This window comes from Geotrypetes seraphini, chromosome 2, assembly GCF_902459505.1.
Source record: "Geotrypetes seraphini chromosome 2, aGeoSer1.1, whole genome shotgun sequence".
Taxonomy (NCBI): domain Eukaryota; kingdom Metazoa; phylum Chordata; class Amphibia; order Gymnophiona; family Dermophiidae; genus Geotrypetes; species Geotrypetes seraphini.
In genome coordinates this window covers 492,229,084-492,251,668 of record NC_047085.1, presented here as the reverse complement: position 1 = coordinate 492,251,668, position 22,585 = coordinate 492,229,084, and the positions used below count along the sequence as shown (strand labels likewise).

At 44.0% G+C, this 22,585-nt stretch overlaps 1 protein-coding gene across 3 annotated transcripts in view; it reads left to right on the top strand.

The window, feature by feature from the left end:
* The window catches only part of NBEAL2 (neurobeachin like 2), a 408,006-nt gene that overhangs the window by 188,301 nt on the left and 197,120 nt on the right, over positions 1-22,585 (top strand). For 2 of the 3 annotated variants that reach the window (XM_033931894.1, XM_033931895.1), the window contains exons 9-10: positions 154-260; positions 17,472-17,555. In XM_033931894.1, coding sequence (XP_033787785.1) covers positions 154-260; positions 17,472-17,555 — 191 coding nt within the window. The remainder of the gene's footprint in view (positions 1-153; positions 261-17,471; positions 17,556-22,585) is intronic. The other variant, XM_033931896.1, reaches the window with a different exon arrangement.

The window sequence follows — 22,585 nt, the reverse complement described above, 5'->3', positions numbered from 1 at the left end:
TTCGTGTTATCCCCGTTTGCCCCACCCTTGTTTGCTGCTTTACTTCAATGGGTCTTATCCTAGTTCATTTCTGTAATGCTGCTTCAGTTCACTGAGTGATAATCTTTTTTTTTGTTTGTTTGTTTTTTTATTGTCTTTTAAATCTTCTTCTAGGTGCCATCCCTGAAATGTTGCATTGTGGAGACAGGCCAGTCCTGCAGGCAGTCTTCCTCAGCAAGAACTGCTTTGAACATATCCTAAGACTGATCCAGAACAGCAAGGTGAGGACAGGGCGCACAGCAGCTATGGGGACACAAGTCTTGAGGGACCTCTTCTGGTTTCTTGAACAACTCCACACTTGCAGCACAGAAAGCTTTTCGGGAGCTTGGTGAGGGCGTGAAACCTTTTGTAAAGACTTTAGCTTTTTCTGAAATACTGCCTGCATATGGAAAAGGAGAGCAAAGAGTGAAAAACACAGAGGACTTTAATAGATGGCTCAGAGCCTGGTGTCATCAAGAAGGCTTCAGGTACATAGGAGGATGGGGAAATACATGGAAGGACAAGAAGCTATATTGCACTGATGGGCTACATATTACTACAGCAGGAAAAAGAAACCTTGCAGAGAAATTTAGACAATATTTTTCTAGGCATTTAAACTAGAAGGTGGGGGTGGTGTATGTACGAAGGACAATTATAGAGACCACCCCCGGCAAAAGAAAAGATGTGATAGTAGTAAAGGCTGCAACATAAGCAATATCAGCAACTCATTTCTTAGTATTGCAACGGAAAGTGAAAGGACACAAAAATCCATACAAAAAAGGAGATTATCGCTGAAAAATAGCTGGAAAGCGATGACCACAAATGCTCGCAGTCTAAGCAACAAAGTTCATGATCTGCAAGCCCTGATATTAGAGGCAGATCTAGATATTGTTGCTATCACAGAGACATGGTTCAGTGAATCACATGGATGGGATGCAAACATACCGGGATATAATCTTTTTAGGAAGGACAGAGATGGTCATAAAGGTGGAGGAGTAGCTCTCTATGTAAAGATCAATATCCAAGCGACGGAAATGCAAGGGACCTGGGGAGAGGAAGAAGCGATATGGATTGCTCTGAAAAGAGAAGATGGAACTTCTATCTACGTGGGTGTAGTCTACAGACCTCCAACTCAATCGCAGCAAATTGATAAGGATTCGATTGTGGATATCCAAAAGTTTGGAAGGAAAGAGGAGGTTCTGCTGTTGGGAGATTTCAACCTGCCGGATGCGGACTGGAATGTTCCGTCTGCGGAATCGGAAAGAAGTAGGGAGATTGTGGATGCCTTTCAAGAGGCTCTGCTCAGACAAATGGTGACGGAACCCACAAGGAAAAAAGCGATATTGGATCTGGTCCTCACAAATGGAAAGAGTATCTCTAATGTTCGAGTGGGTGCTCACCTGGGTAGTAGCGATCATCAAACGGTTTGGTTTGATATAACGGCTAAAGTGGAGAGCGGCCGCACGATACTTAAAGTCCTAGATTTCAAACGTACGGACTTTAATGCAATGGGAAAGTACCTGAAGAAAGAGCTGTTAGGATGGGAGGACATAAGAGAAGTGGAAAGACAGTGGTCTAAGCTGAAAGGAGCGATAAAAATGGCTACGGACCTTTATGTGAAGAAAATCAATAAAAACAAGAGAAAAAGGAAGCCGATATGGTTCTCCAACCTAGTGGCTGAGAAAATAAAGGTGAAAGAGCTGGCGTTCATGAAATATAAAAAAACCCAAGAAGAGGAGAGCAGAAAGGACTACAGGGTGAAACTGAAAGAAGCCAAGAGAGAGATACTTTTGGCGAAGGCACAGGCGGAAGAACAAATGGCTAAAAATGTAAAAAAGGGAGATAAAATTTTTTTCAGATATATTAGTGAAAGGAGGAAGATAAAAAATGGAATTGCTAGGCTAAAAGTTGCTGGGAACAAATATGTGGAGAGTGATGAGGAGAAAGCAAATGTGCTAAACAAATACTTCTGTTCTGTGTTCACAGAAGAAAATCCTGGAGAAGAACCGAGATTGTCTGGCAAAGTTATACGAGAAAATGGAGTAGATTCTGCGCCGTTCACGGAGGAGGGTGTTTATGAGCAACTTGAAAAACTGAAGGTGGACAAAGCGATGGGACCAGACGGGATCCATCCCAGAATACTAAGGGAGCTCAGAGAGGTTCTGGCGAGTCCTATTAAAGACTTGTTCAACAAATCTCTGGAGACGGGAGTGATTCCTGGGGATTGGAGGAGAGCGGATGTGGTCCCTATTCATAAAAGTGGTCACAGGGATGAAGCAGGAAACTACAGGCCGGTGAGCCTCACTTCAGTTGTTGGAAAAATAATGGAAGTGTTGCTGAAAGAAAGGATAGTGTATTTCCTTGAATCTAATGGGTTACAGGATCCGAGGCAACATGGCTTTACAAAAGGTAAATCGTGCCAAACGAACCTGATTGAATTTTTTGATTGGGTGACCAGAGAGCTGGATCGAGGACATATGCTAGATGTAATTTACTTGGATTTCAGCAAAGCCTTTGATACAGTTCCTCATAGGAGGCTGTTGAACAAACTTGAAGGGCTGAAGTTAGGACCCAAAGTGGTGAACTAGGTCAGAAACTGGCTGTCGGACAGACGCCAGAGGGTGGTGGTTAATGGAAGTCGCTCAAAGGAAGGAAAGGTGACTAGTGGAGTCCCTCAGGGTTCGGTGCTGGGGCCAATCCTGTTCAATATGTATGTAAGTGACATTGCTGAAGGGTTAGAAGGAAAAGTGTGCCTTTTTGCAGATGATACCAAGATTTGTAACAGAGTAGACACCGAAGAGGGAGTGGAGAATATGAAAAAGGATCTGCAAAAGTTAGAGGAATGGTCTAATGCCTGGCAACTAAAATTCAATGCAAAGAAATGCAGAGTAATGCATTTGGGGATTAATAATAATAAGAAGGAACCGTATATGCTGGGAGGAGAGAAGCTGATATGCACGGACGGGGAGAGGGACCTTGGGGTGATAGTGTCCGAAGATCTAAAGGCGAAAAAACAGTGTGACAAGGCAGTGGCTGTTGCCAGAAGGATTCTGGGCTGTATAAAGAGAGGCGTAGTCAGTAGAAGGAAGAAGGTGTTGATACCCCTGTACAGGTCATTGGTGAGGCCCCATTTGGAGTATTGTGTTCAGTTTTGGAGACCGTATCTGGCGAAAGACGTAAGAAGACTTGAGGCGGTCCAGAGGAGGGCGACGAAAATGATTGGAGGCTTGCGCCAGAAGACGTATGAGGAGAGACTGGAAGCCCTGAATATGTATACCCTAGAGGAAAGGAGAGACAGGGGAGATATGATTCAGACGGTTCAAATACTTAAAGGGTATTAACGTAGAACAAAATATTTTCCAGAGAAAGGAAAATGGTAAAACCAGAGGACATAATTTGAGGTTGAGGGGTGGTAGATTCAGGGGCAATGTTAGGAAATTCTACTTGTTACGGAGAGGGTGGTGGATGCCTGGAATGCGCTCCCGAGAGAGGTGGTGGAGAGTAAAACTGTGACTGAGTTCAAAGTAGCGTGGGATGAACACAGAAGATTTAGAATCAGAAAATAATATTAAATATTGAACTAGGCCAGTTACTGGGCAGACTTGCATGGTCTGTGTCTGTGTATGGCCGTTTGGTGGAGGATGGGCAGGGGAGGGCTTCAATGGCTGGGAGGGTGTAGATGGGCTGGAGTAAGTCTTAACAGAGATTTCGGCAGTTGGAACCCAAGCATAGTACTGGGTAAAGCTTTGGATTCTTGCCCAGAAATAGCTAAGAAGAAAAAAAAAAATAATAAATTTTAATTTAATCAGGTTGGGCAGACTGGATGGACCATTCGGGTCTTTATCTGCCGTCATCTACTATGTTACTATGTTACTATGAGCAAAATAGATGATAGCAGCCTGCCCAGTTACTCCTGTCCAAAATACTAAAGTGTAATGCCAGCTACCAGCCGTCAGCTCTAGAAACTTTTCTGTATGTACAAGGGTTGGTCTTTACTCTAGAAGACTTTGGGGAAGGGTGTTGGGTTTGGGATTTTATGGGTTCCCCTTCATTGGTTTGCTCGGTGATTCTTGCACCACCTTTGCTGGTTGAATTCGTCACACTTCTATAGCTCACCCCATTCAAGTCTTTTACTGGGAGGTAATGTGAGATCTCTCATTTTCAGATTTAATTTTAAGTTCCTTTACAGGCACAAAGGGTATTGAAGCCAACTTTTTCAGCTATAGGGGAGGGGGACAACATTCAAGAAGGCTGATGCTTAGAACTCTGGTGCTATGGTAAACAGTGCCCGGGAATAGTGCAGGAACTGTATGCAAATAATAGCTGGGACTCGGTGGAACCTGGGTAGGAGGTCTGAGATGCCCCTAGGCCCTCCCCTCCCGTTCTGGGCCCCTTCCAGATTCAGCATTGCATCCAGCTCACAGGAAGTTGCATCAGCTCGGCGGGATGCATCAGAGGAAAAGTCCACCTAGCCAGAAAGGCCACATTACAGTAAAGATGTGCGCAGAATTGAATCGGTTCAGCGGACGGCCACCAGGATGATCTCGGGGCTCAAGGGTCTCTCGTACGAAGAGAGATTGAACAAATTGCAGCTCTACACTCTCGAGGAATGTAGGGAGAGGGGAGACATTATCGAAACATTTAAGTACCTCACGGAACGTGTCGAAGTGGAAGATGATATTTTCTTTCTCAAGGGACCCTTGGCCACAAGAGGGCACCGGTTCAAACTCAGGGGCGGAAAATTTCATGGCGACACCAGAAAGTATTTCTTCACAGAGAGAGTGGTTGATCATTGGAACAGGCTTCCAGTGCAGGTGATCGAGGCAGACAGCGTGCCAGACTTTAAGAATAAATGGGATACCCATATGGGATCCCTACGAGGGTCAAGATAAGGAAATTGGGTCATTAGGGCATAGACAGGGGGTGGGTAAGCAGAGTGGGCAGACTTGATGGGCTGTAGCCCTTTTCTGCCGTCATCTTCTATGTTTCTTTTAATGTTGTATGTGATGCTGTAGCTGTGGAGGATCTTGCAGGCGGGTAAGTAAATCAGCGCAGGAGGAGGAGCTGCTGGATCTTGGCACGCAGGAGGGGAGGGTTTATTTGCAGGCAGCCCCTGGCATTGGGCAGCCCTGGGCATTTGGCCAGTCTTGTTCAGTGCTAGCTACATCTCTCTTTGCACCGTGAGACTGAAAGTTAAGGGGGAGGAACGTGTCTGGCACACGAGCACAAGAGTCTCACGGTAAGTGCAGGTTTGGTGCACCTGCCCAGGCCAATCTGGAAGTGAAGCATACGTTGGCACCGTTCCTCAGTCTGCACCTTTAAGTATAAGCATTTCAAAAATGCTTTTCACTGGAAGGCTTCCCTTTTAAGCGCAGAAAACAGGTGCCAACGTGTGCTTTAATTTTTGGCTTTGCTTGGACTCGCACATATATGTTTCTCACTCCCAGTGCTTAAGAGGCTTTCAAGGGCTTCTTTCCACTTCCAAATTCAATCAAAACTGGCAGATATTAAGGAGAAAATCGTAGGAAATCTTTTCTTCAAGCATCCCAACACCAGTTTTGAGCTGGCTTTAGGTTTCCAGCAGTAAGGGTGAGTTTATTTTGTGTGCTGTTTCTCTGAGCATTGGGGAAGGAACAGGAAATGACCTCATTAGCATCCTTTTGACTACATTTAAATACTATTTGCGCTAATCTTTCGTGTGCATGTTTCCTGCGCTAGAGCCCTCTCAATATTCTGTGCAGATTAGCACTGGCGTTAGATTCTGAGCATCAACCTACAGGGATGGTGCTGCTGCCAGTTGGATAATTATAAGCACTTAAATAAACAAGCCAGGGTGATTGATATGAGATGCCATTGACCATGATGTTAAGGGCTCAGACCTACTAGGCTTCTGTCTATGATGATGCAAATATAGGTACAGCAAAGATCCCGCCTGTCCGCTTACAGTACATACTGCCAATCGTGGATCCCTATTTTCCCCTTTCCTGGTGGACTCTTCCCCCCACTTGGAGACCTTCAGTTTCATTTCCTGTCTCACCGCTGTCTCACAAACATCACAACTCTGGTCACACTCTGAACTAGAGAATGACACAGGGACAAATTTTTCCCCGGCCCCGCAGGAACTCAATTTCCCTGTCCCGTCGAGTTTTGTTGCTGTCCCTATCCCTGCCCCATTCCTGTAAGCTCTACCTTGACCACACAAGCTTCAAGCACTTACGATTTTAAAGAGTTTGAGGCTTGTGCAAATGAGGGCGGAGCTTGCAGGAATGGGGCAGGGACAGGAAAAGAACTTGAAGGGACGGGAAAATGAGTTCCAGCGGGAACGGGGAAAAAATTGTCACCGTGTCATTCTATACTCTGAACAAAAGGCAGTGAGTGCAGGGGCTGAGTGAGTGTGCCCCTAATAGGCCCCACAGTGACCCCACCCAAGGAGGTTTAAGTAACAGATGGTGGGAGTGGGCTTGGCCCATTACCTGATGTGTAGCCAATAGGCAGAACTTGTTGCCAAAACAGCCTATTAGAAACCAAGGAGGTTTAATTGACAGGAGACTGCACCAATCATTGCATTACATTGGTGTCTTTTATTCTGCCAATACCTTGCGGTTCTAGGTGGATTACAATAAGAGGGGATTTTGATCATATCCAAAAGATTACAAGATAGCTATTTGGCTCTGGAGATAAGATTGAAGTAACCGGTTATATCATGAGCTTGTCCTGATAAATTTCTAACTATTTTAAGTGTGTCAGGATGGTGGTAGCTTGAGGAGATGGCTTCAGTGTTGTGTGATGCTGTCTCCAGTTAATTAAACATCCTTGCCCCTGCTCTTTCAGGCTTCCCTTTGAGAGATGATGCAGGGAGGGGAGAGAATAGAATTGGAGATTTTCTAAGAGGGAGACTTGGAATTTGTGATATTCTGGGAGTGGCGGAGGGGAAGATTAAATAATGATTAGCCACCCTAGGTTGAAAGACTCTTTTGCTGTCTCCCATTTGTTGTTTGAAACATTTCTGGTACTGGATGAGCTATTGCCTGATTTCCAAATGAATGATCTGTGTTCTAATTTCTGGAGGTTTATAGTTGAGGCGGTAGGTTGTTCATGTCTGTCTGTAGGTCTTGCACCTCTGTTATGTAGTGGTTCTCTTTTTGCTTGGTTGGATAGTACAGGGGTAGGCAATTCCAGTCCTCAAGAGCCGGAGCCAGGTCAGATTTTCAGGATATCCACAATAAATATGCATGAGATAGAGTTGCATCTCAGGAGGCAGTGCATGCAAATCCATCTCATACATATTCATTGTGGATATCCTGAAAACCTGACCTGGCTCCAGCTCTCAAAGACTGGAATTGCCTACCCCTGGGATAGTAGATTGTTGCTGATGAGAGAGTTGTGGAGGTTGGCAAGTTAATTTGTATAGGCTAGAGTAGATGGCTTAGTGAGTAATACTCAGTTTTTCATCTCTGGTGAGTCAAAGTGTTAATTAGGCTTTTCTAATGCAAACATGCATTAGTGGACCTCATACTTCCTGCTCTGATTCCATCTCCTTTTTTTTTGACTCTTTTCCTCCCTGAATGATAGGAGAAAACTTTGTTCTTCTGGCTTTTTATGTACTTGCCAGACCAAGTATTTCCATCATTTTACAATCTCCAGAGTGGCTATAAGTCCTCCAAGTTCAGGTACAGCCCAGGGGAGGTGAGCTTAGGTTGATCCTAGATTAAATCTCTGAGTGGTGGTATTACCAGGTTATAAGTGGTATCAAGGGCTCTCATAGAGAATGACATGGTGACAGATTTTGTCACCATTCCCGGCCCTGCGGATAACTGTGGGAAACCATCCCCCATGTCATTCTTTAAGGGGAGAGGGAAGAATCAGAGTATGAATGGGCGCAACCACTAACCCTCGCGCCTTGCATTGAAACATGCTGTGTAGAAGGACTGAGGTTGAGATGGACACTACAGAATGACACGGGTTGGTTTCCCACAGTTATCCGTGGGGACAGAAACGGTGACAAATTCTTTCACCGTGTCGTTCTTTTCGATCCTCTCATCTTCTTGTGTAAGGTTTAGTTCATGTTGCTACGTATTAGAGCAGTGGTCTCAAACTTGTGGCCCGCCAGGTACTATTTTGAGGCCCTTGGTATATTTATCATAATCACAAAAGTAAAATAAAACAGTTTCTTGATCATATGTCTCTTTAGCTATAAATTATTATTAACACTTAGCCAAAAGGTAAGATTTATAAACTATAGAGTTTTACCTCATGCAAAATTGTCATTTCTTTAATAAGACATTAACAATTTTTTCTGAGGCCTTCCAAGTACCTACAAATTCAAAATGTGGCCCTGCAAAGGGTTTGAGTTTGAGACCACTGTATTAGAGTGAAAGCATTGAGGCAAATGGTATGAGGAATCTGTTTCTTGTGTTTTCATCCTAAAATATCAGATAAACTATTTACAGATCAATTCTTGGTATGATTGTGATAGGAATTGGAATTCTATAGATATCTGTAATGGGGTGACAAGCTTTTTCTAGATCACAATTTCTATGTGTGTCTTTTTTATATGTCTGTTCAGGGTCCCCTGCTCTCCTCTGATTCCATAACCAGTGGAAAAACTGAAAAATCCCTTCCTGTGGAATTGCTGCAGGGGCTTAGGGAGCCTTCCTATCTGATTCTCTCCCTCCCACACTCAGCGGGCAGGAAAAAGAAGAGGGGGAAAGCAGTGGCACAACCTCTGCCATGTCCGTGTTTCTACTGTTTTGAATCATGTGACTATATGGTGCCCCGGATGGTTCAAAGCAGTAACCTTGCCCTGGTCAGCAGAGCGAGGGGACCTGAGTCATGCTGCTTTCTTCTTCTCCTGCTGCCTGGTAAACAGATGGGTAGGAAGGAAGTTGTTTGATAGGAGCTGGGTAAGAGGAAATGTAAATGAAGGGCCTGGGGGTTGGAGGAAAGTATGAGTGAAAAATGGGGCTCGGGGAATGGGGGTATAGAAGGTAGATCTGGGTGTGAGTTGAAGTTGTATTGGCACTAAAGATTTGGAAGAAAAGGGGCTAGGGGGTACAGAGAGAAGGCTAGAGAAAATTGGGGTGGGAAAAACAGAGACGTTCAGTCTAAGTGAAGGCTGGGAGAGAGTTGTATGAGAGAGAAACTGATTGGGACCCAGGCTATGGTGGTAGGTGAGACAAAGAGGCAAGTGCTTCTTTGCTTCACCTTTCTAGAGGGTGCTGTCACACAGCTAGCAGCATAATTTGGGAAGGGAGGCCATTAATGTTTAATTTTAATTTAATTTGAGCATTGGTATTCCACTTAACCAATAACATTTTTAGACAGATAACAACATCCAGGATACAAGGAAGTATAGACTTCTGCAGTTGATTAGCAGAAGCTCCTTAAAGAATTGATTTACTAAACTTTGCCCACAGACACAAAATAGGAGAGAAAAAAACCTTTAGTAAGTCAATTTCTAAAAGGGCCACTGTTAATCTGTGAGAGGAAGCCAACCCTCCTCTCCCTTAAACTTCACTTGAGACAATGTTGGAAGGGTGGGAAAGGTCTTAAATGTTGGCTCCTAAGTTTTTGGGCTGTCTCCTAGAGTTACTGTATATACTCGAATATTAACCGAGTACATCCCCCCCTTTTAAGGGAGAAAAATGTTAACTCAAATATAAACCGAGGATTTATATTTAAGTGCCGTCCAGCTGTACACCCACCCACCGCTTCCAAACCTAGCTCTGGCCTCTCTCTGGGTCCACCTTAAATCCTGGTGGTCCAGTGGTATGATGAGCCAAACCTGGATGGGAGAGATCGTTCCTTCCCCAGAATCATCACGCACCCTATCCTTCCCTCTGTCCCTGCTGTAGAATCAATATGCACCCCCTCTCTCCATCCCTCCGTCCCTCCGAGAAGCAGCATAGGCCTTCCTGGGCCTACCTTAATCACTAGTGGTCCAACAGTGTGAGTCGGGGCAGGAGCGATCCTCTTACACTCCTGCCTGCACAGTCTCACTGAAAAAATGGCTGCCAAGAGTTCCTGTGGCAATTTGTGAGACTTGACGCAATCTTACAAATTGCCGCAGAAACTCACAGCAGCCATTTTTTTCAGCAAGATTGCACAGGCAAGAGCATAAGAGGATCATTCCTGCCCCGACTCGCCCCACTGTACCACCAGTGATTAAGGTAGGCCTAGAAGGAGCCCTTCGCTGCTTCTCCAAGGGAAAGAGGAGAGGGGACCCTTGGTGATTTTATGGGAGGGAGGGGGAGGGGATGCACATTGATTCTACAGCAGGGAGGGAGGAAGGAAGGGGTGCATAGTGATTCAACAGCCAGGACAGGACACTTCACTTCAGGAGAGGGAGGGATTGCTCCTGTCCCGGCTTGCTTGGTTCACCACACCACTGGACTACCAGAACTTAACTGAGAATATAAACTCAGACCCCATTTTGGGGCCAGTTTTAGCCCCAAAATCTCAGTTTATATTTAACTATATATGGTAATGAAAATTTGTCAAGGCCTGGGCTAGGGGTTAGATTAAGGGTACTTGAGCTGTAGTTATTTAATTAACCTATAAAGTCTTTTTTCACATGCTTATTTCCTTTGCATTTTTGTGCATTAATGAATGCTTTATGTGCTTTTGCATCATAGTAGCTCACTAATGCCATAAAAGCGAACAGGATGCTAGGAATTATTTAAAAAAGGGATGGTTAACAAGACTAAGAATGTTAAAATGCCTCTATTGCTCCATGGTGCAACCTCACCTGGAGTATTGTGTTCAATTCTGGTCTCCTAATCTCAAGAAAGATATAGCGGCACTAGAAAAGGTTCAAAGTAGAGCAACCAAGATGATAAAGGGGATGGAACTCCTCTCGTATGAGGAAAGACTAAAAAGGCTGGAAAAGAGACAGCTGAGGGGAGATATAATCGAAGCCTACAAAATCCTGAGTGGAGTAGAACGGGTACAAGTGGATTGATTTTTCACTCCATCAAAAATTACAAAGACTAGGGGACACTCAAAGAATAGTTAAGCTCTGTAATGCATTGCCAGTGGTTGTGGTAAGAGCAGAAAGCGTAGCTGGTTTTAAGAAGGGTTTCGATAATTTCCTGGAGGAAAAGTCCATAGTCTGTTATTGAGAAAGACATGGAGGAAGCCACTGCTTGCCCTGTATTGGTAGCATGGAATTTTGCTACTCCTTGGGTTTTGGCCAGGTACTAGGGACCTGGATTGGCCACTGTGAAAACAGGCTACTGGGCTTGATGGACCATTGGTCTGACCCAGGAAGGCTATTTTATAATAATTTTATAATATATTGTTTTCAATCTTTAACCCTATTCCTCTGCCCTCCAACCCACCCTGCTGATTAATTGTTCCCCTTAACTGTTTCTATGACATCCTGTCTGTCTGTCTTGCCTGTTTAGATTGTAAGCTCTTTCGAGCAGGGACTGTTTTCTTATTCTTTGTGACTCTGTGCAGCACTGCGCACATCTGGTAGCACTTTAGAAATAATTCATAGTAGTAGAGTGAAGAGTTTCAGTCTTTGGGAAGCAGAGCTGAGATTGTGATGTCATAATGCCTCATTCCACCAATAAGAGCCAACCTCATCAGTGATGTCACAATGGCTTGATTGTCCTGTACTTTCCTCTACCCTCCAACCAGCCAGCTGATTAACCGTTCTCCTTAACTGTATCCATGACATCCTGTTTGTCTGTTTAGATTGTAAGCTCTTTCAAGCAGGGACTGTTTTTTCTTATTCTTTGTGACTCTGTACAGCACTGTGTGCATCTGGTAGTGCTATAGAAATAATTAATAGTACTAGTAATGGTTAGTAGTATAATAATTTATATTTATATTCCACATATCCTACAATTCTATGCGGATTACAAATTATTCAGATACCATGCAGGAAGATGGAGGGGAGGACTCACCAGATCGCAGTCAGGACAGACCGAAAGGGACACAAGAGGGAAGGACACGCAAGAAGGGAACAGGCCGCAAACTCAAGTGTATGTACACGAATGCAAGGAGCCTTAGAAATAAGATGGGTGAATTAGAAGCTGTGGCACAAAAGGATGACGTCGATATCATCGGCATCACGGAAACATGGACTGATGAAAATGTCTGGGACACAGTGCTACCGGGATGCAAACTATACCGCAGAGACAGAGTGACTCAAAAAGGAGGAGGCATTGCCATATACGTGAAAGAGGGAATTGAATCTACTGGAGAGAACATGCCACAACGGACATATAAGTTAGAGCCTCTATGGGTCAAAATTCCAGGAACAAATGGACCAGGCATCTACTACCGACCCCCAGTGCAGTCCGAAGATATTGATGAAGAAATGACAGATGAGATTAAACGCAACTGCAAGGGAGGCAACGCAGTTATCATGGGCGACTTCAACTATCCGGGGATAGACTGGAACCTAGGCACCTCAGGCTGCGCTAGAGAGACCAAGTTCCTGGATGCTGTAGGCGATTGCTTTCCTGGAACAACATGTCAAGGAAAACGCAATTCTGCGAGACCGGCACAGGATGTAGAAGTAGAAGGGACGCTGGGAAACAGTGATCACAATATGATATGTTTCAACCTGGAAATAGGGGCGAAACGTTGGTCTACAACGATGGCCAAGGCCCTAAACTTCTGAAAAGGAATTTACGAAGAGATGAGACGCATGGTGGGGAAGAAAATTAAGAAGAGGATAAACACTATAAAGACGCTGGAGCAAGCTTGGTCTCTTTTTAAGGATACATTCACCGAGGCGCAAAATCTATATATACCACGTATCAACAAGGGATCAAAGAGGAAAAAGAATAAAGAACTGGCGTGGCTCATTGTAGAGGTTAAGGAAGCGATCAAAGACAAAAAATCTTTGTTTAAGGAATGGAAAAGATCAAAAACAGATGACAACTGGAATAAGCACAAACAACATCAACGCAGGTGCTATAAGGCGGTAAAAAGAAACTACGAGGAAAAAATAGCCAAGGAGGCGAAAAACTTCAAGCCGTTCTTTCAATATATTAAAGCAGGGGTGTCCAACCTGCGGCCCCGTGAAGTATTTTGTGTGGCCCCGGTCGAGGGCGATGCAGTGTTTTCCTCTGCTGCCCCCAGGTGTTTGCCATCTTGCCGGCTCCCTCCTCTGACTTGCTGCAGCGTTTGTGTGGCCCCAGAAAATTTTTTTTCAGCCAGTGTGGCCCAGGGAAGCCAAAAGGTTGGATACCCCTATATTAAAGGGAAACAACCCTTGAAGGAATAAAGAGAGCACTAAAGGAGGACAAAGCAATCGCCGACAGACTGAACATGTTTTTTGCATCTGTATTTACCAAAGAGGATATACACAGCATACCGGAACCCATCAGGCTATGTGCTAGAAGCGAATACGGGAAACTGTCAGGGTCTACGGTCAGTCTAGAAGAGGTACAAATGCAGATCGATAGGCTTAAGGGCGATAAATCCCCGGGACCGGATGGCATCCACCCGAGCGTCAAGGAACTGAAAGGGACCATAGCTGAACTGCTTCAACTAATAGCCAATCTGTTAATCAAAACAAGAAAGATTCTGGAGGACTGGAAGGTGGCGAATGTTACACCGATCTTCAAAAAAGGTTCGAGGGGAGACCCGGGAAACTATAGACCGGTGAGTCTGACCTCAGTACCGGGAAAGATGGTAGAGGCGCTGATAAAGGACCACATCATTGATCACCTTGACAGACAGTCTGATGAGGACCAGCCAGCACGATTTCAGCAAAGGCAGATCTTGTTTGACAAACTTGCTGCACTTCTTCGAGGGAGTAAACAAGCAGACCCGGTCGACATTGAATATCTGGACTTTCAGAAGATGTTCAACAAGGTTCCGCATGAACGACTACTTCAGAAAATTGCGAGCCATGGAATCGAGGGAGAAATACTCATGTGAATTAAAAATGGGCTGGAGCATAGGAAACAGAGAGTGGGGGTAAATGGGCAATACTCGGACTGGAAGAGCATCACCAGTGGGGTGCCGCAGGGCTCGGTGCTTGGACCTTAACTCTTCAACATCTTTTTATAAACGATCTGGACATAGGTACGACGAGCGAAGTGATTAAATTTGCGGACGACACAAAGTTATTCAGAGTAGTGAAGACACAGGGGGATTGCGAAGATCTACAATAATCAGGCTCAAGGAATGGGCATCGACATGGCAGATGAGGTTCAACGTGGATAAGTGTAAAGTGATGCATGTCGGTATCAAAAATCTCAAGCACGAGTACAGGATGTCCGGGGCGGTACTTGGAGAGACCTCCCAGGAAAGGGACTTGGGAGTTCTGATCGAGGGCGAACAGAATGCTAGGAATGATAAAGAAGGGGATCACGAACAGATTGGAGAAGGTTATCATGCCGCTGTACCGGGCCATGGTGCGCCCTCACCTGGAGTACTGCATACAGCACTGGTCGCCGTACATGAAGAAAGACACGGTACTACTCGAGAGGGTCCAGAGAAGAGCGACTAAAATGGTTAAGGGGTTAGAGGAGCTGGCGTACAGCGAAAGATTAGAGAAACTGAGCCTCTTCTCCCTCGAATAGAGGAGATTGAGAGGGGACATGATCGAAACATTCAAGATACTGAAGGGAATAGACTTAGTAGATAAGGACAGGTTGTTCACCCTCTCCAATGTAGAGAGAACGAGAGGGCACTCTTTAAAGCTGAAAGGTGATAGATTCCGTACAAACATAAGGAAGTTTTTCTTCACCCAGAGAGTGGTGGAAAACTGGAATGCTCTTCCGGAGGCTGTTATAGGGGAAAACACCCTCCAGGGATTCAAGACAAAGTTAGACAAGTTCCTACTGAACAAGGACGTATGCTGGTAGGGCTAGTCTCAGGGCGCTGGTCTTTGACCAAAAGGGCCGCCGCGTGAGCGGACTGCTGGGCATGATGGACCACTGGTCTGACCCAGCAGCAGCATCTCTTATGTTCTTAAGCATTGTTCCCTAACTGTTCTGGCGGGCTCCCACTCTATCTAATGAACCTGGGGAAATGGGGATTAAGTGACTTGCTCAGGGACACAAGGAGTAGTGCTGGATTCGAACCCACAACCTCAGGGTACCAAGACTATAGCTCTAACCGCCGCACCACACACTCCCACTCCTATTCTTATGTTCTTATTTTTATAAACATTTGCACATTTGCATTTGCGTAAGAAATAGTTCTACATGCCTTAACTTTGGCATACTTGCATGCTTCCAGCAATTTTATGCTACTTTTGTAAAATAATTTCACAATTTGGTACATTAAGACTAAAATCTTAAAACTATTTTGGTTTTCATTTCACATTTATTTAATGCACAATAAGACATCTACCCAATGTGTTTGCTGCTTTTTTTTTTTTTACTTTTATAAATTTGAGGTAGTAGTAGGAGAGCTCTTTCTTTTTAAGCACTTCTAGTCTTGAACTAGGCCAGTTACTGGGCAGACTTGCACGGTCTGTGTCTGTGTATGGCCGTTTGGTGGAGGATGGGCTGGGGAGGGCTTCAATGGCTGGGAGGGTGTAGATGGGCTGGAGTAAGTCTTAACAGAGATTTCGGCAGTTGGAACCCAAGCACAGTACCGGGTAAAGCTTTGGATTCTTGCCCAGAAATAGCTAAGAAGAAAAAAAATAAAAAATAAAAAAAAAATTTAAATTGAATCAGGTTGGGCAGACTGGATGGACCATTCGGGTCTTTATCTGCCGTCATCTACTATGTTACTATGTTAGTTTGAATATAAATAAATCAAGGTGCTGCTGTGCTGATCAGCATCAGAATCCAACATATTAATGTGTGACTTGAGCATAACAGTGAAAGAGTAAAGATGGGAATGAAGGAAGCTTTCTTTGTTTTTTAAAGGGGGGGACAGTGGTTATGGTCATTATTAAAGGTACACACCCGTTTATATTTGAAACAGATTTAGAACTAGTAACAGAGACAAATGGGTATGTTTAAAGGATCCTACTATCAGTTCTGCTTTTGTGGGCCAAATTTGTATCAAACTCCTTTCCTTATGTAAGGTTTTAAGAACTGGGAGCCAGATGCTGGGAGACTTTTAAAACATGTTGTGGTTTTATGAAGCCACAGGGTCTAATGGCACATATACAGAGCCAAACCTACCTATTTCCTTTTTTATTTTTTAAGAAGAAACAGGACAAATGCTAATCCATAATTACCATACGAGAAGTACACAAACACATGTGCATAAACTTAACCGATGCAATTCTTAACCCGAGATTCTTTTATTCCTTTCCTTCCTGATTGCATTTTCTTTGTTAATATTGCTATGTGAAGATGATAAATCACCCCCTCCCCCTGCCCCAGCACCCCACCAAACAGCTATGTCCATCTTGATACAATCCTTATATACACAGTTCAAAGAGGAAAAGAACCACAGCTATATAGTGCAATTTAACAACTTCCTAAAATGAGATAACATTACACCATCATGTTCATTCAGTCCCAGCATTTTATAGAGCAATATGCACTGGGGGGGGGGGGGAAGGGTTCCTGTTTGCTCTTCATTTCTTTAGAAGTCTTATAAAAGTGAGTAAAAGAAAAGAAAATAAGAGCACTGAATATATATTATTGTAATAGTTTTTGCACAGTTTCCATATATAATTTGTTCAGTGGTAAAATCCTAAAGGCACTGTTTACAAAATGTTCAGAGTTGAAAATGGAAGTAAAGTCTGCCAGAATGAGAAGAAGCTCCAGGTGATGTGGTAAACACTCCTTGTGAAAGATAGTACATTGCTGTCATTTTACGGGCCTTGCCTTACCAGAGATAGAACCCTACTGGTATAATATTTCAGACACTTTTGGGGGCTGGGAGGATACCACTGCAGGAGATTGGGAGGGATGACATGGTGCCAGGGTGATTTTGCAGACACTGAGGGGCAGGAGGGGTGGCACACTGCCCGAGTGATGCTGCAGACTAGAGAATGACACGGAGACAACTTTTTTGCCCCGTCCCCGTGGGAACTCATTTTCCCGTCTTGTTCCTGTGAGTTCTTTTCCTGACCTTGCCCCCCCGTTCCTGAAAGCTCCGTCCTCGGCTGCACAAGCCTCAAACACTTTAAAAATCATAAATGCTTGAGGCTTGTGCAGTTAAGGCTGAGCTTACAGGAATGGGGGCAGGGACAGCGGCAAAACGCGGGGATGGGGGAAAATTTGTACCCTTGTCATTCTCTACTGCAGACGTGTCTGGAGAGACACCACTGCTGGACATTAGAAGGGATGGCATGGTGTCGGGTTGATGTAGCAGATATTTTGAGGGACTGGAGTGATGGCACAATGCCAGGGTGATGCTGCAGACATGTCTGGAGGCTGGGAGGAGTGGCTGAATCCCTCAAAGCTTATATGTCGGTAACATGTTGCATACATTGTTGTCTGTTTTTTTTTTTAATTTTTTTGCCGATTCCTGGTCTGTGGCTAACGTGACTTCTCTAACCCAATTTTTGACAGCTCTATCTAAGCCATAGGCGTAAACCCGATGAGGGTGGGATTGATCTTGCCACCCAGTTACTGACCGAAATTGATATCAGAAAGGTATTGCACTTTGCTTCTGACACAGAAGGAATGTTTCCCATGCACGTTTTCACCCTCGCTCTTGCTCTTCTCTGTCTCTCTGTGATTCTGTCTTAACAAACAGTTGATGTCGGCAAGGGGCTGTAAGCCAGCTTGAATTTCTAGATGTCAAGACAGGTGCAAGACAGGTGCTTGCATTACGCCCCAGAACTGCAATTATTGTGTTCTGGAAAAAAAAAAATTACACAACCAACTTCTATTAGAAAGGTTGTCCCCAAATTTTTACTTTCGCATAAACTGTACATATGGCAAAAACCTAAGACCTCGTTACTGGAATAGGCCTGGATAGAGCAAGCACAGTATTTGGCATAAAATGGTGGTTTAGAAAACTGATGTGCTAAAGGCCCACATGGGTTAGAAAAATGGCACATTTATTACACTTTAAGAGATGTAGAATGGAGAAGTTAGGAATATGGGGAAGTTCAATGACTACAATAAAGCATGCGAGGCTGCAGAGGTTTTGAAAGCAATGGATTCCCCTCCCCCTATCTTTAGCCTTACAGGCCCATGCCAACCCTGCTGTTCAACATGGCTATGAAACCAGCTTTAACCAAAGGAGGAAGTGATTTCACTACCTCAGGACATGTTTACAACTGGGTGTTCCAGTGTGGCTGAGAGCGAGAGAGATCTGAGGTGTGGTTTCTCCTTCTGTTCAATATTTATAACACTTTAGAAATAGCAGATTTTAATTCAGGGGTTTATATTCTGCCAAGATCTGTAAGTTTCAGGCAGATTACAATAATGTTATGAATTGTAATTTATATATTTTAGATTTATTAATCCACCTTTTCATGAAAAGATTCACTCTTACAATTAATTGAATAGTAATCAGGTACTCTTAAGTATTAGGCTCACAACCTTACTGTACCTTGGGCAAAGGATTGTTAAGTGACTTGCCCAGAGTCACAAGGAGCAGACCAGAATCAAACTCTCAACCTCAGGATGCCGAGGCAGCAGCTCTAACCACTAGGCCGCCTCCTCTACTCCACCATTAGGTTGATAGATAACATATAGTTAACATTCCTACCGTTTCCTGTCCATAGATATAGTCATGATCAACCAAGGGTCTCTGTCTAAAATGATGTCATGTTACACTGGCTGAATCTCCAAATGCAGGTTTGATCAGCCAAGTTTTCAATACTTTCCTAAAGCCTGTGCTGAGTTTTAAAAACAGGAAATTCCCACTAGGTAGGCCATGTCCCCCTGTGGGAGTTTAAGGTTAATACCTCCTTTAGAATATATAAAGAAAAAAAAAAAATGGGTGAAGTATGATGGGGCTAACCCATTAAGAATGTAAAAAATAATCAATAACAACTTATACAGCTGACTGGTTGACATTAGCCATTTTCACTGATTGTGGCCACTAGATTTCCTCTCAAAGTCTGCAGGTCTGTAATTTATTTTTGGACCGTCTTAACACAAGTTCCTGTCCATGTTGTTGCATTTGAACTATTTATGGGTGTGAGATTTTTAAACCCTTAACCTATGTGACCAGTCAGCGCACATCTTGCAGAAGTTTGCTAAGATGTGAATACTCACACACAGGCTTTTGGGCCTTGAGAACGGCCTGTCATTCTGTTTTCATCTCCAAGAAGAGGAAAAAAAAAAAAAAGACCAGCCTAACCTGGCCTAATGTCTTTTTTTGGCACACTATCAGAAACTTAGTGGGTTTTGATCTGATCTGTATTTGAATATGGACACTGGTTGTTGGAGGAGGTGACACAAGGGACACTTTATGTTAAGCCACTACCCTTGGTATGATGATACAGGGCATTACACTGCTCTGGAGTGCATCTTAGTTGAGACTTGAAACTAAGGTCCCGATTACTCTGTAAATACTACTGGTCCCAGGGCACACTGTTCCCAAGATGACAATTGCTAATCCTGAAATCTTAAATGCCATCACAGACTGGTCTGCCCAACTTGCCCCCTATAGAATTTGAAACAACCTGATTTAGTTGAGAAAAGACTGAACATTTGTCAGATGCTGTATATATCCATATTGAGTACTGTACAGTACTTTGGACTAAAGCAGAATGGCTGTGCCCTGAAAATACTAATATGGGAGACTATTCCTGGTGCTTCCCCATCCTCTGTCTCCTACTGATGTGTACAAAATTATGCAAAGTTGGTTATGGTACAGTGAGATTTTTCCCCAGAAAAGCTTCAGCCTTAATTAACATAACATAGACATTTTATTTGTATATTGCGATACACTGAAAAGGAATAAGCTAAATCTTAACTAAATAGTTAAATGAAATTAGCTAGACAGTACTTCTGTTTCAAAGCTCTCTCTCAACATGGGTAACTGAATTCATGGATCCTCATAGGAGAGAGCAAATTAGTTGAGACAGGGTCTTCTGTTCAAATAACACAACTAGTTTAGGTTTACAGTAGGTCCCTAATGAGACATAATCCAAGCTCTACAATGCAGATCCAGCTGGGTGGGAGCCGCTTTGTAAAAACAGTTTAATCGGGGCTTGACCTATGGAGCAGGTGAGGCTGCGGCCCAGGATGCCAAAACCCTGGGGCCGTGACATCACCGGCCCATAAGATAAGCTGCCATGTGGCTTGAACACTTCCTTCCTCTGTCTTCTGATGCTGCTGTCTGGTCCCAGCAGGGTGCGGACGCCATAGGCCAGCTGCCATGGGGGGTAGGGGAGGGCCAGAGTCGGAGGAGGGATGTGCAGGACTGGGCAGTAGCGTTAGAGGAGGGAACTGGGCGGGGCATGGGCCAGGGTGCCGTAATCTCTTGAGCCGGTCTTGATTTTAAGTAGTGTAGATTTTTTTTGTGACCATATCTTCCTGCATAAGGGTCTCACCAATGCTGACATCCCCTGTTCGTGTAGGGCAGGTCCAGCTTGTTCTTCTAGCTGTGCATTGTGGTCGTTTGGGCTTCTCTCAGCTGCTTGCCTCTGTGCTTGGGTGCTCATGTGCCTTTTCACGTGTTATGTTGGTGGGGGGACATCACATCCTCTCTTAACAGGATATTTTACAGAACCATCTGGTGGCAGCAGTGAAAGTTGAAGGAGCTCTGTGAGACCAGGACAGCCTTTCATCATTATTACAGATGTCCTTTGTTGTGAGGATTTGATGTAAATCTTGCCAAAATTTGAATCCTAGTGTACCTCTCGGCCTTATTGAAGCTGTAGGTAGAAAGGGTGAAGATATACCCACGTTTACCAATTAGACATGTTATTTTTAGCAAATGGATGTAAAAAGTCACCAAAGTTTGCATTTGCCCTTTTTATAAATATTGGGCTACCAACTCTGCACCTGGTGCCATTATGAAAAAAGTTGACAGATTCACCTTGCTCCACTCTTATTTGGTCTGAATTCCAGAAAGCAGGTGGAAGTGCCAGACTTTGATCAGTCACATTTTCCAAATGCCTTACTAAGAGGCCTTAGCACTCACTTACACAGGTCTTTCCCATGAGCTAAGGCTATTTTTACTGCGCCTGTAAAAAATTAAAAAAAAATAAGGTGTTGTAAGTTAGATGGCAGTAGAACTGCCATCTAATTTAATTGACCACATTGTTTATGACCGATTAAAATGTTATTTTTTAAATGTAGGTGCATCAAAAATAGGACACCAATCATGACTACAGAGGTGCCGTTAAGGTCAAAGTAGGCTTGGTGTATGCCAGAAATGAAATTAAGTGCCTCTGTAGATGTGATTCTCATAAAACGTAGGTGCCAGGAATGTAGGCCTTCAAAACCCTAGCAACCTATGTTTTTACCGTAGCTGCAGTTCTGCAAACGGTGCTGCAGCTTGATTGACACTCAATGAGTGACATTTTTTTAAGATGGCCGCTGACGTAGGCGCCGTTTGCAGAATCTGGTCCTAAGGGCTCCCGCGTTATTCATGTGCTATAGCCAGCTAGTGCACACCAATGTAGACAAGCTAACTGGTTGGCACTGGAGCACCCACCCTTTACCCTTGACATGCCCCATCCAAAGGAAAAAAAAAAACTATTTTGCATATGGTTAGCGCGCATATGTGGCGAAGCTAGCATTGGGCCTTTATGCCACTTGTGCTTGCCATTGCAGAATAACGCTGTATAGACTTGCTCGTATAAGTTCTAGTATTCTATACATTTGTGTGCGTGAGGGTCACATAAATGTGGGTGCACAGTTACAGAATGTCCCTTTAAATATCTGAGACTGTGTCAGCCAAGCCAACGTCAAAGCCACCTTGGGAGCAATGTTCCCTCTAAGCCAGGGGTCTCAAAGTCCCTCCTTGAGGGCCGCAATCCAGTCAGGTTTTCAGGATTTCCCCAATGAATATTCATGAGATCTGTTGTGCGTGCACTGCTTTCAATGCATATTCATTGGGGAAATCCTGAAAACCCGACTGGATTGCGGCCCTCAAGGAGGGACTTTGAGATCCCTGCTCTAAGCTGAGAAGGAATCCTCCAACCTCATTCCTGCTATCTGGGAGGTGATGCTTTATTATTATTTTTTTTTCAATCAGTAGGGACAGGCGGGTCCTCTGGAGTTCTTCAGAACTTGCCTCTCCCTCACTATTGAAAATGTGTCATTGAAACTGCACCGCCGCCAGAAGGAATTTAGGTAGAAGAATCCTGCGTAGCTTAGAGGGAGCATGGCAATGGAGAGAATACATACGTATTTTAAGGAAAGAGACCCAAGGAATACAATGTGAAGAGGAGCTAGAAATTTAGGCGCCAGGATGTCCCGGAAGATGAAAGAAATGTTTGCGTAATGAAAAGAAACAAATCCGGATCAATATTTTGCATTAAATCTTTACAGGGGGCAAGGGACCAGATTTTGGAATTTTTAAAAAAAATTTCTCTAATAAAAAATTGTCATTGGCTTCAGAGATTCTAGTTCTTGCAGGGTAAAGATTGGCTTCTAGAACTCTGCTTGATTTTTAGTTGAGATAGGCGTAGAGGAGTGAATTTTAGGGGTCCTGAGTTCTCTATACCCCTACTCCTGTGGGTAAAATTCCTCATCCTGCTACAGGTTGCTCT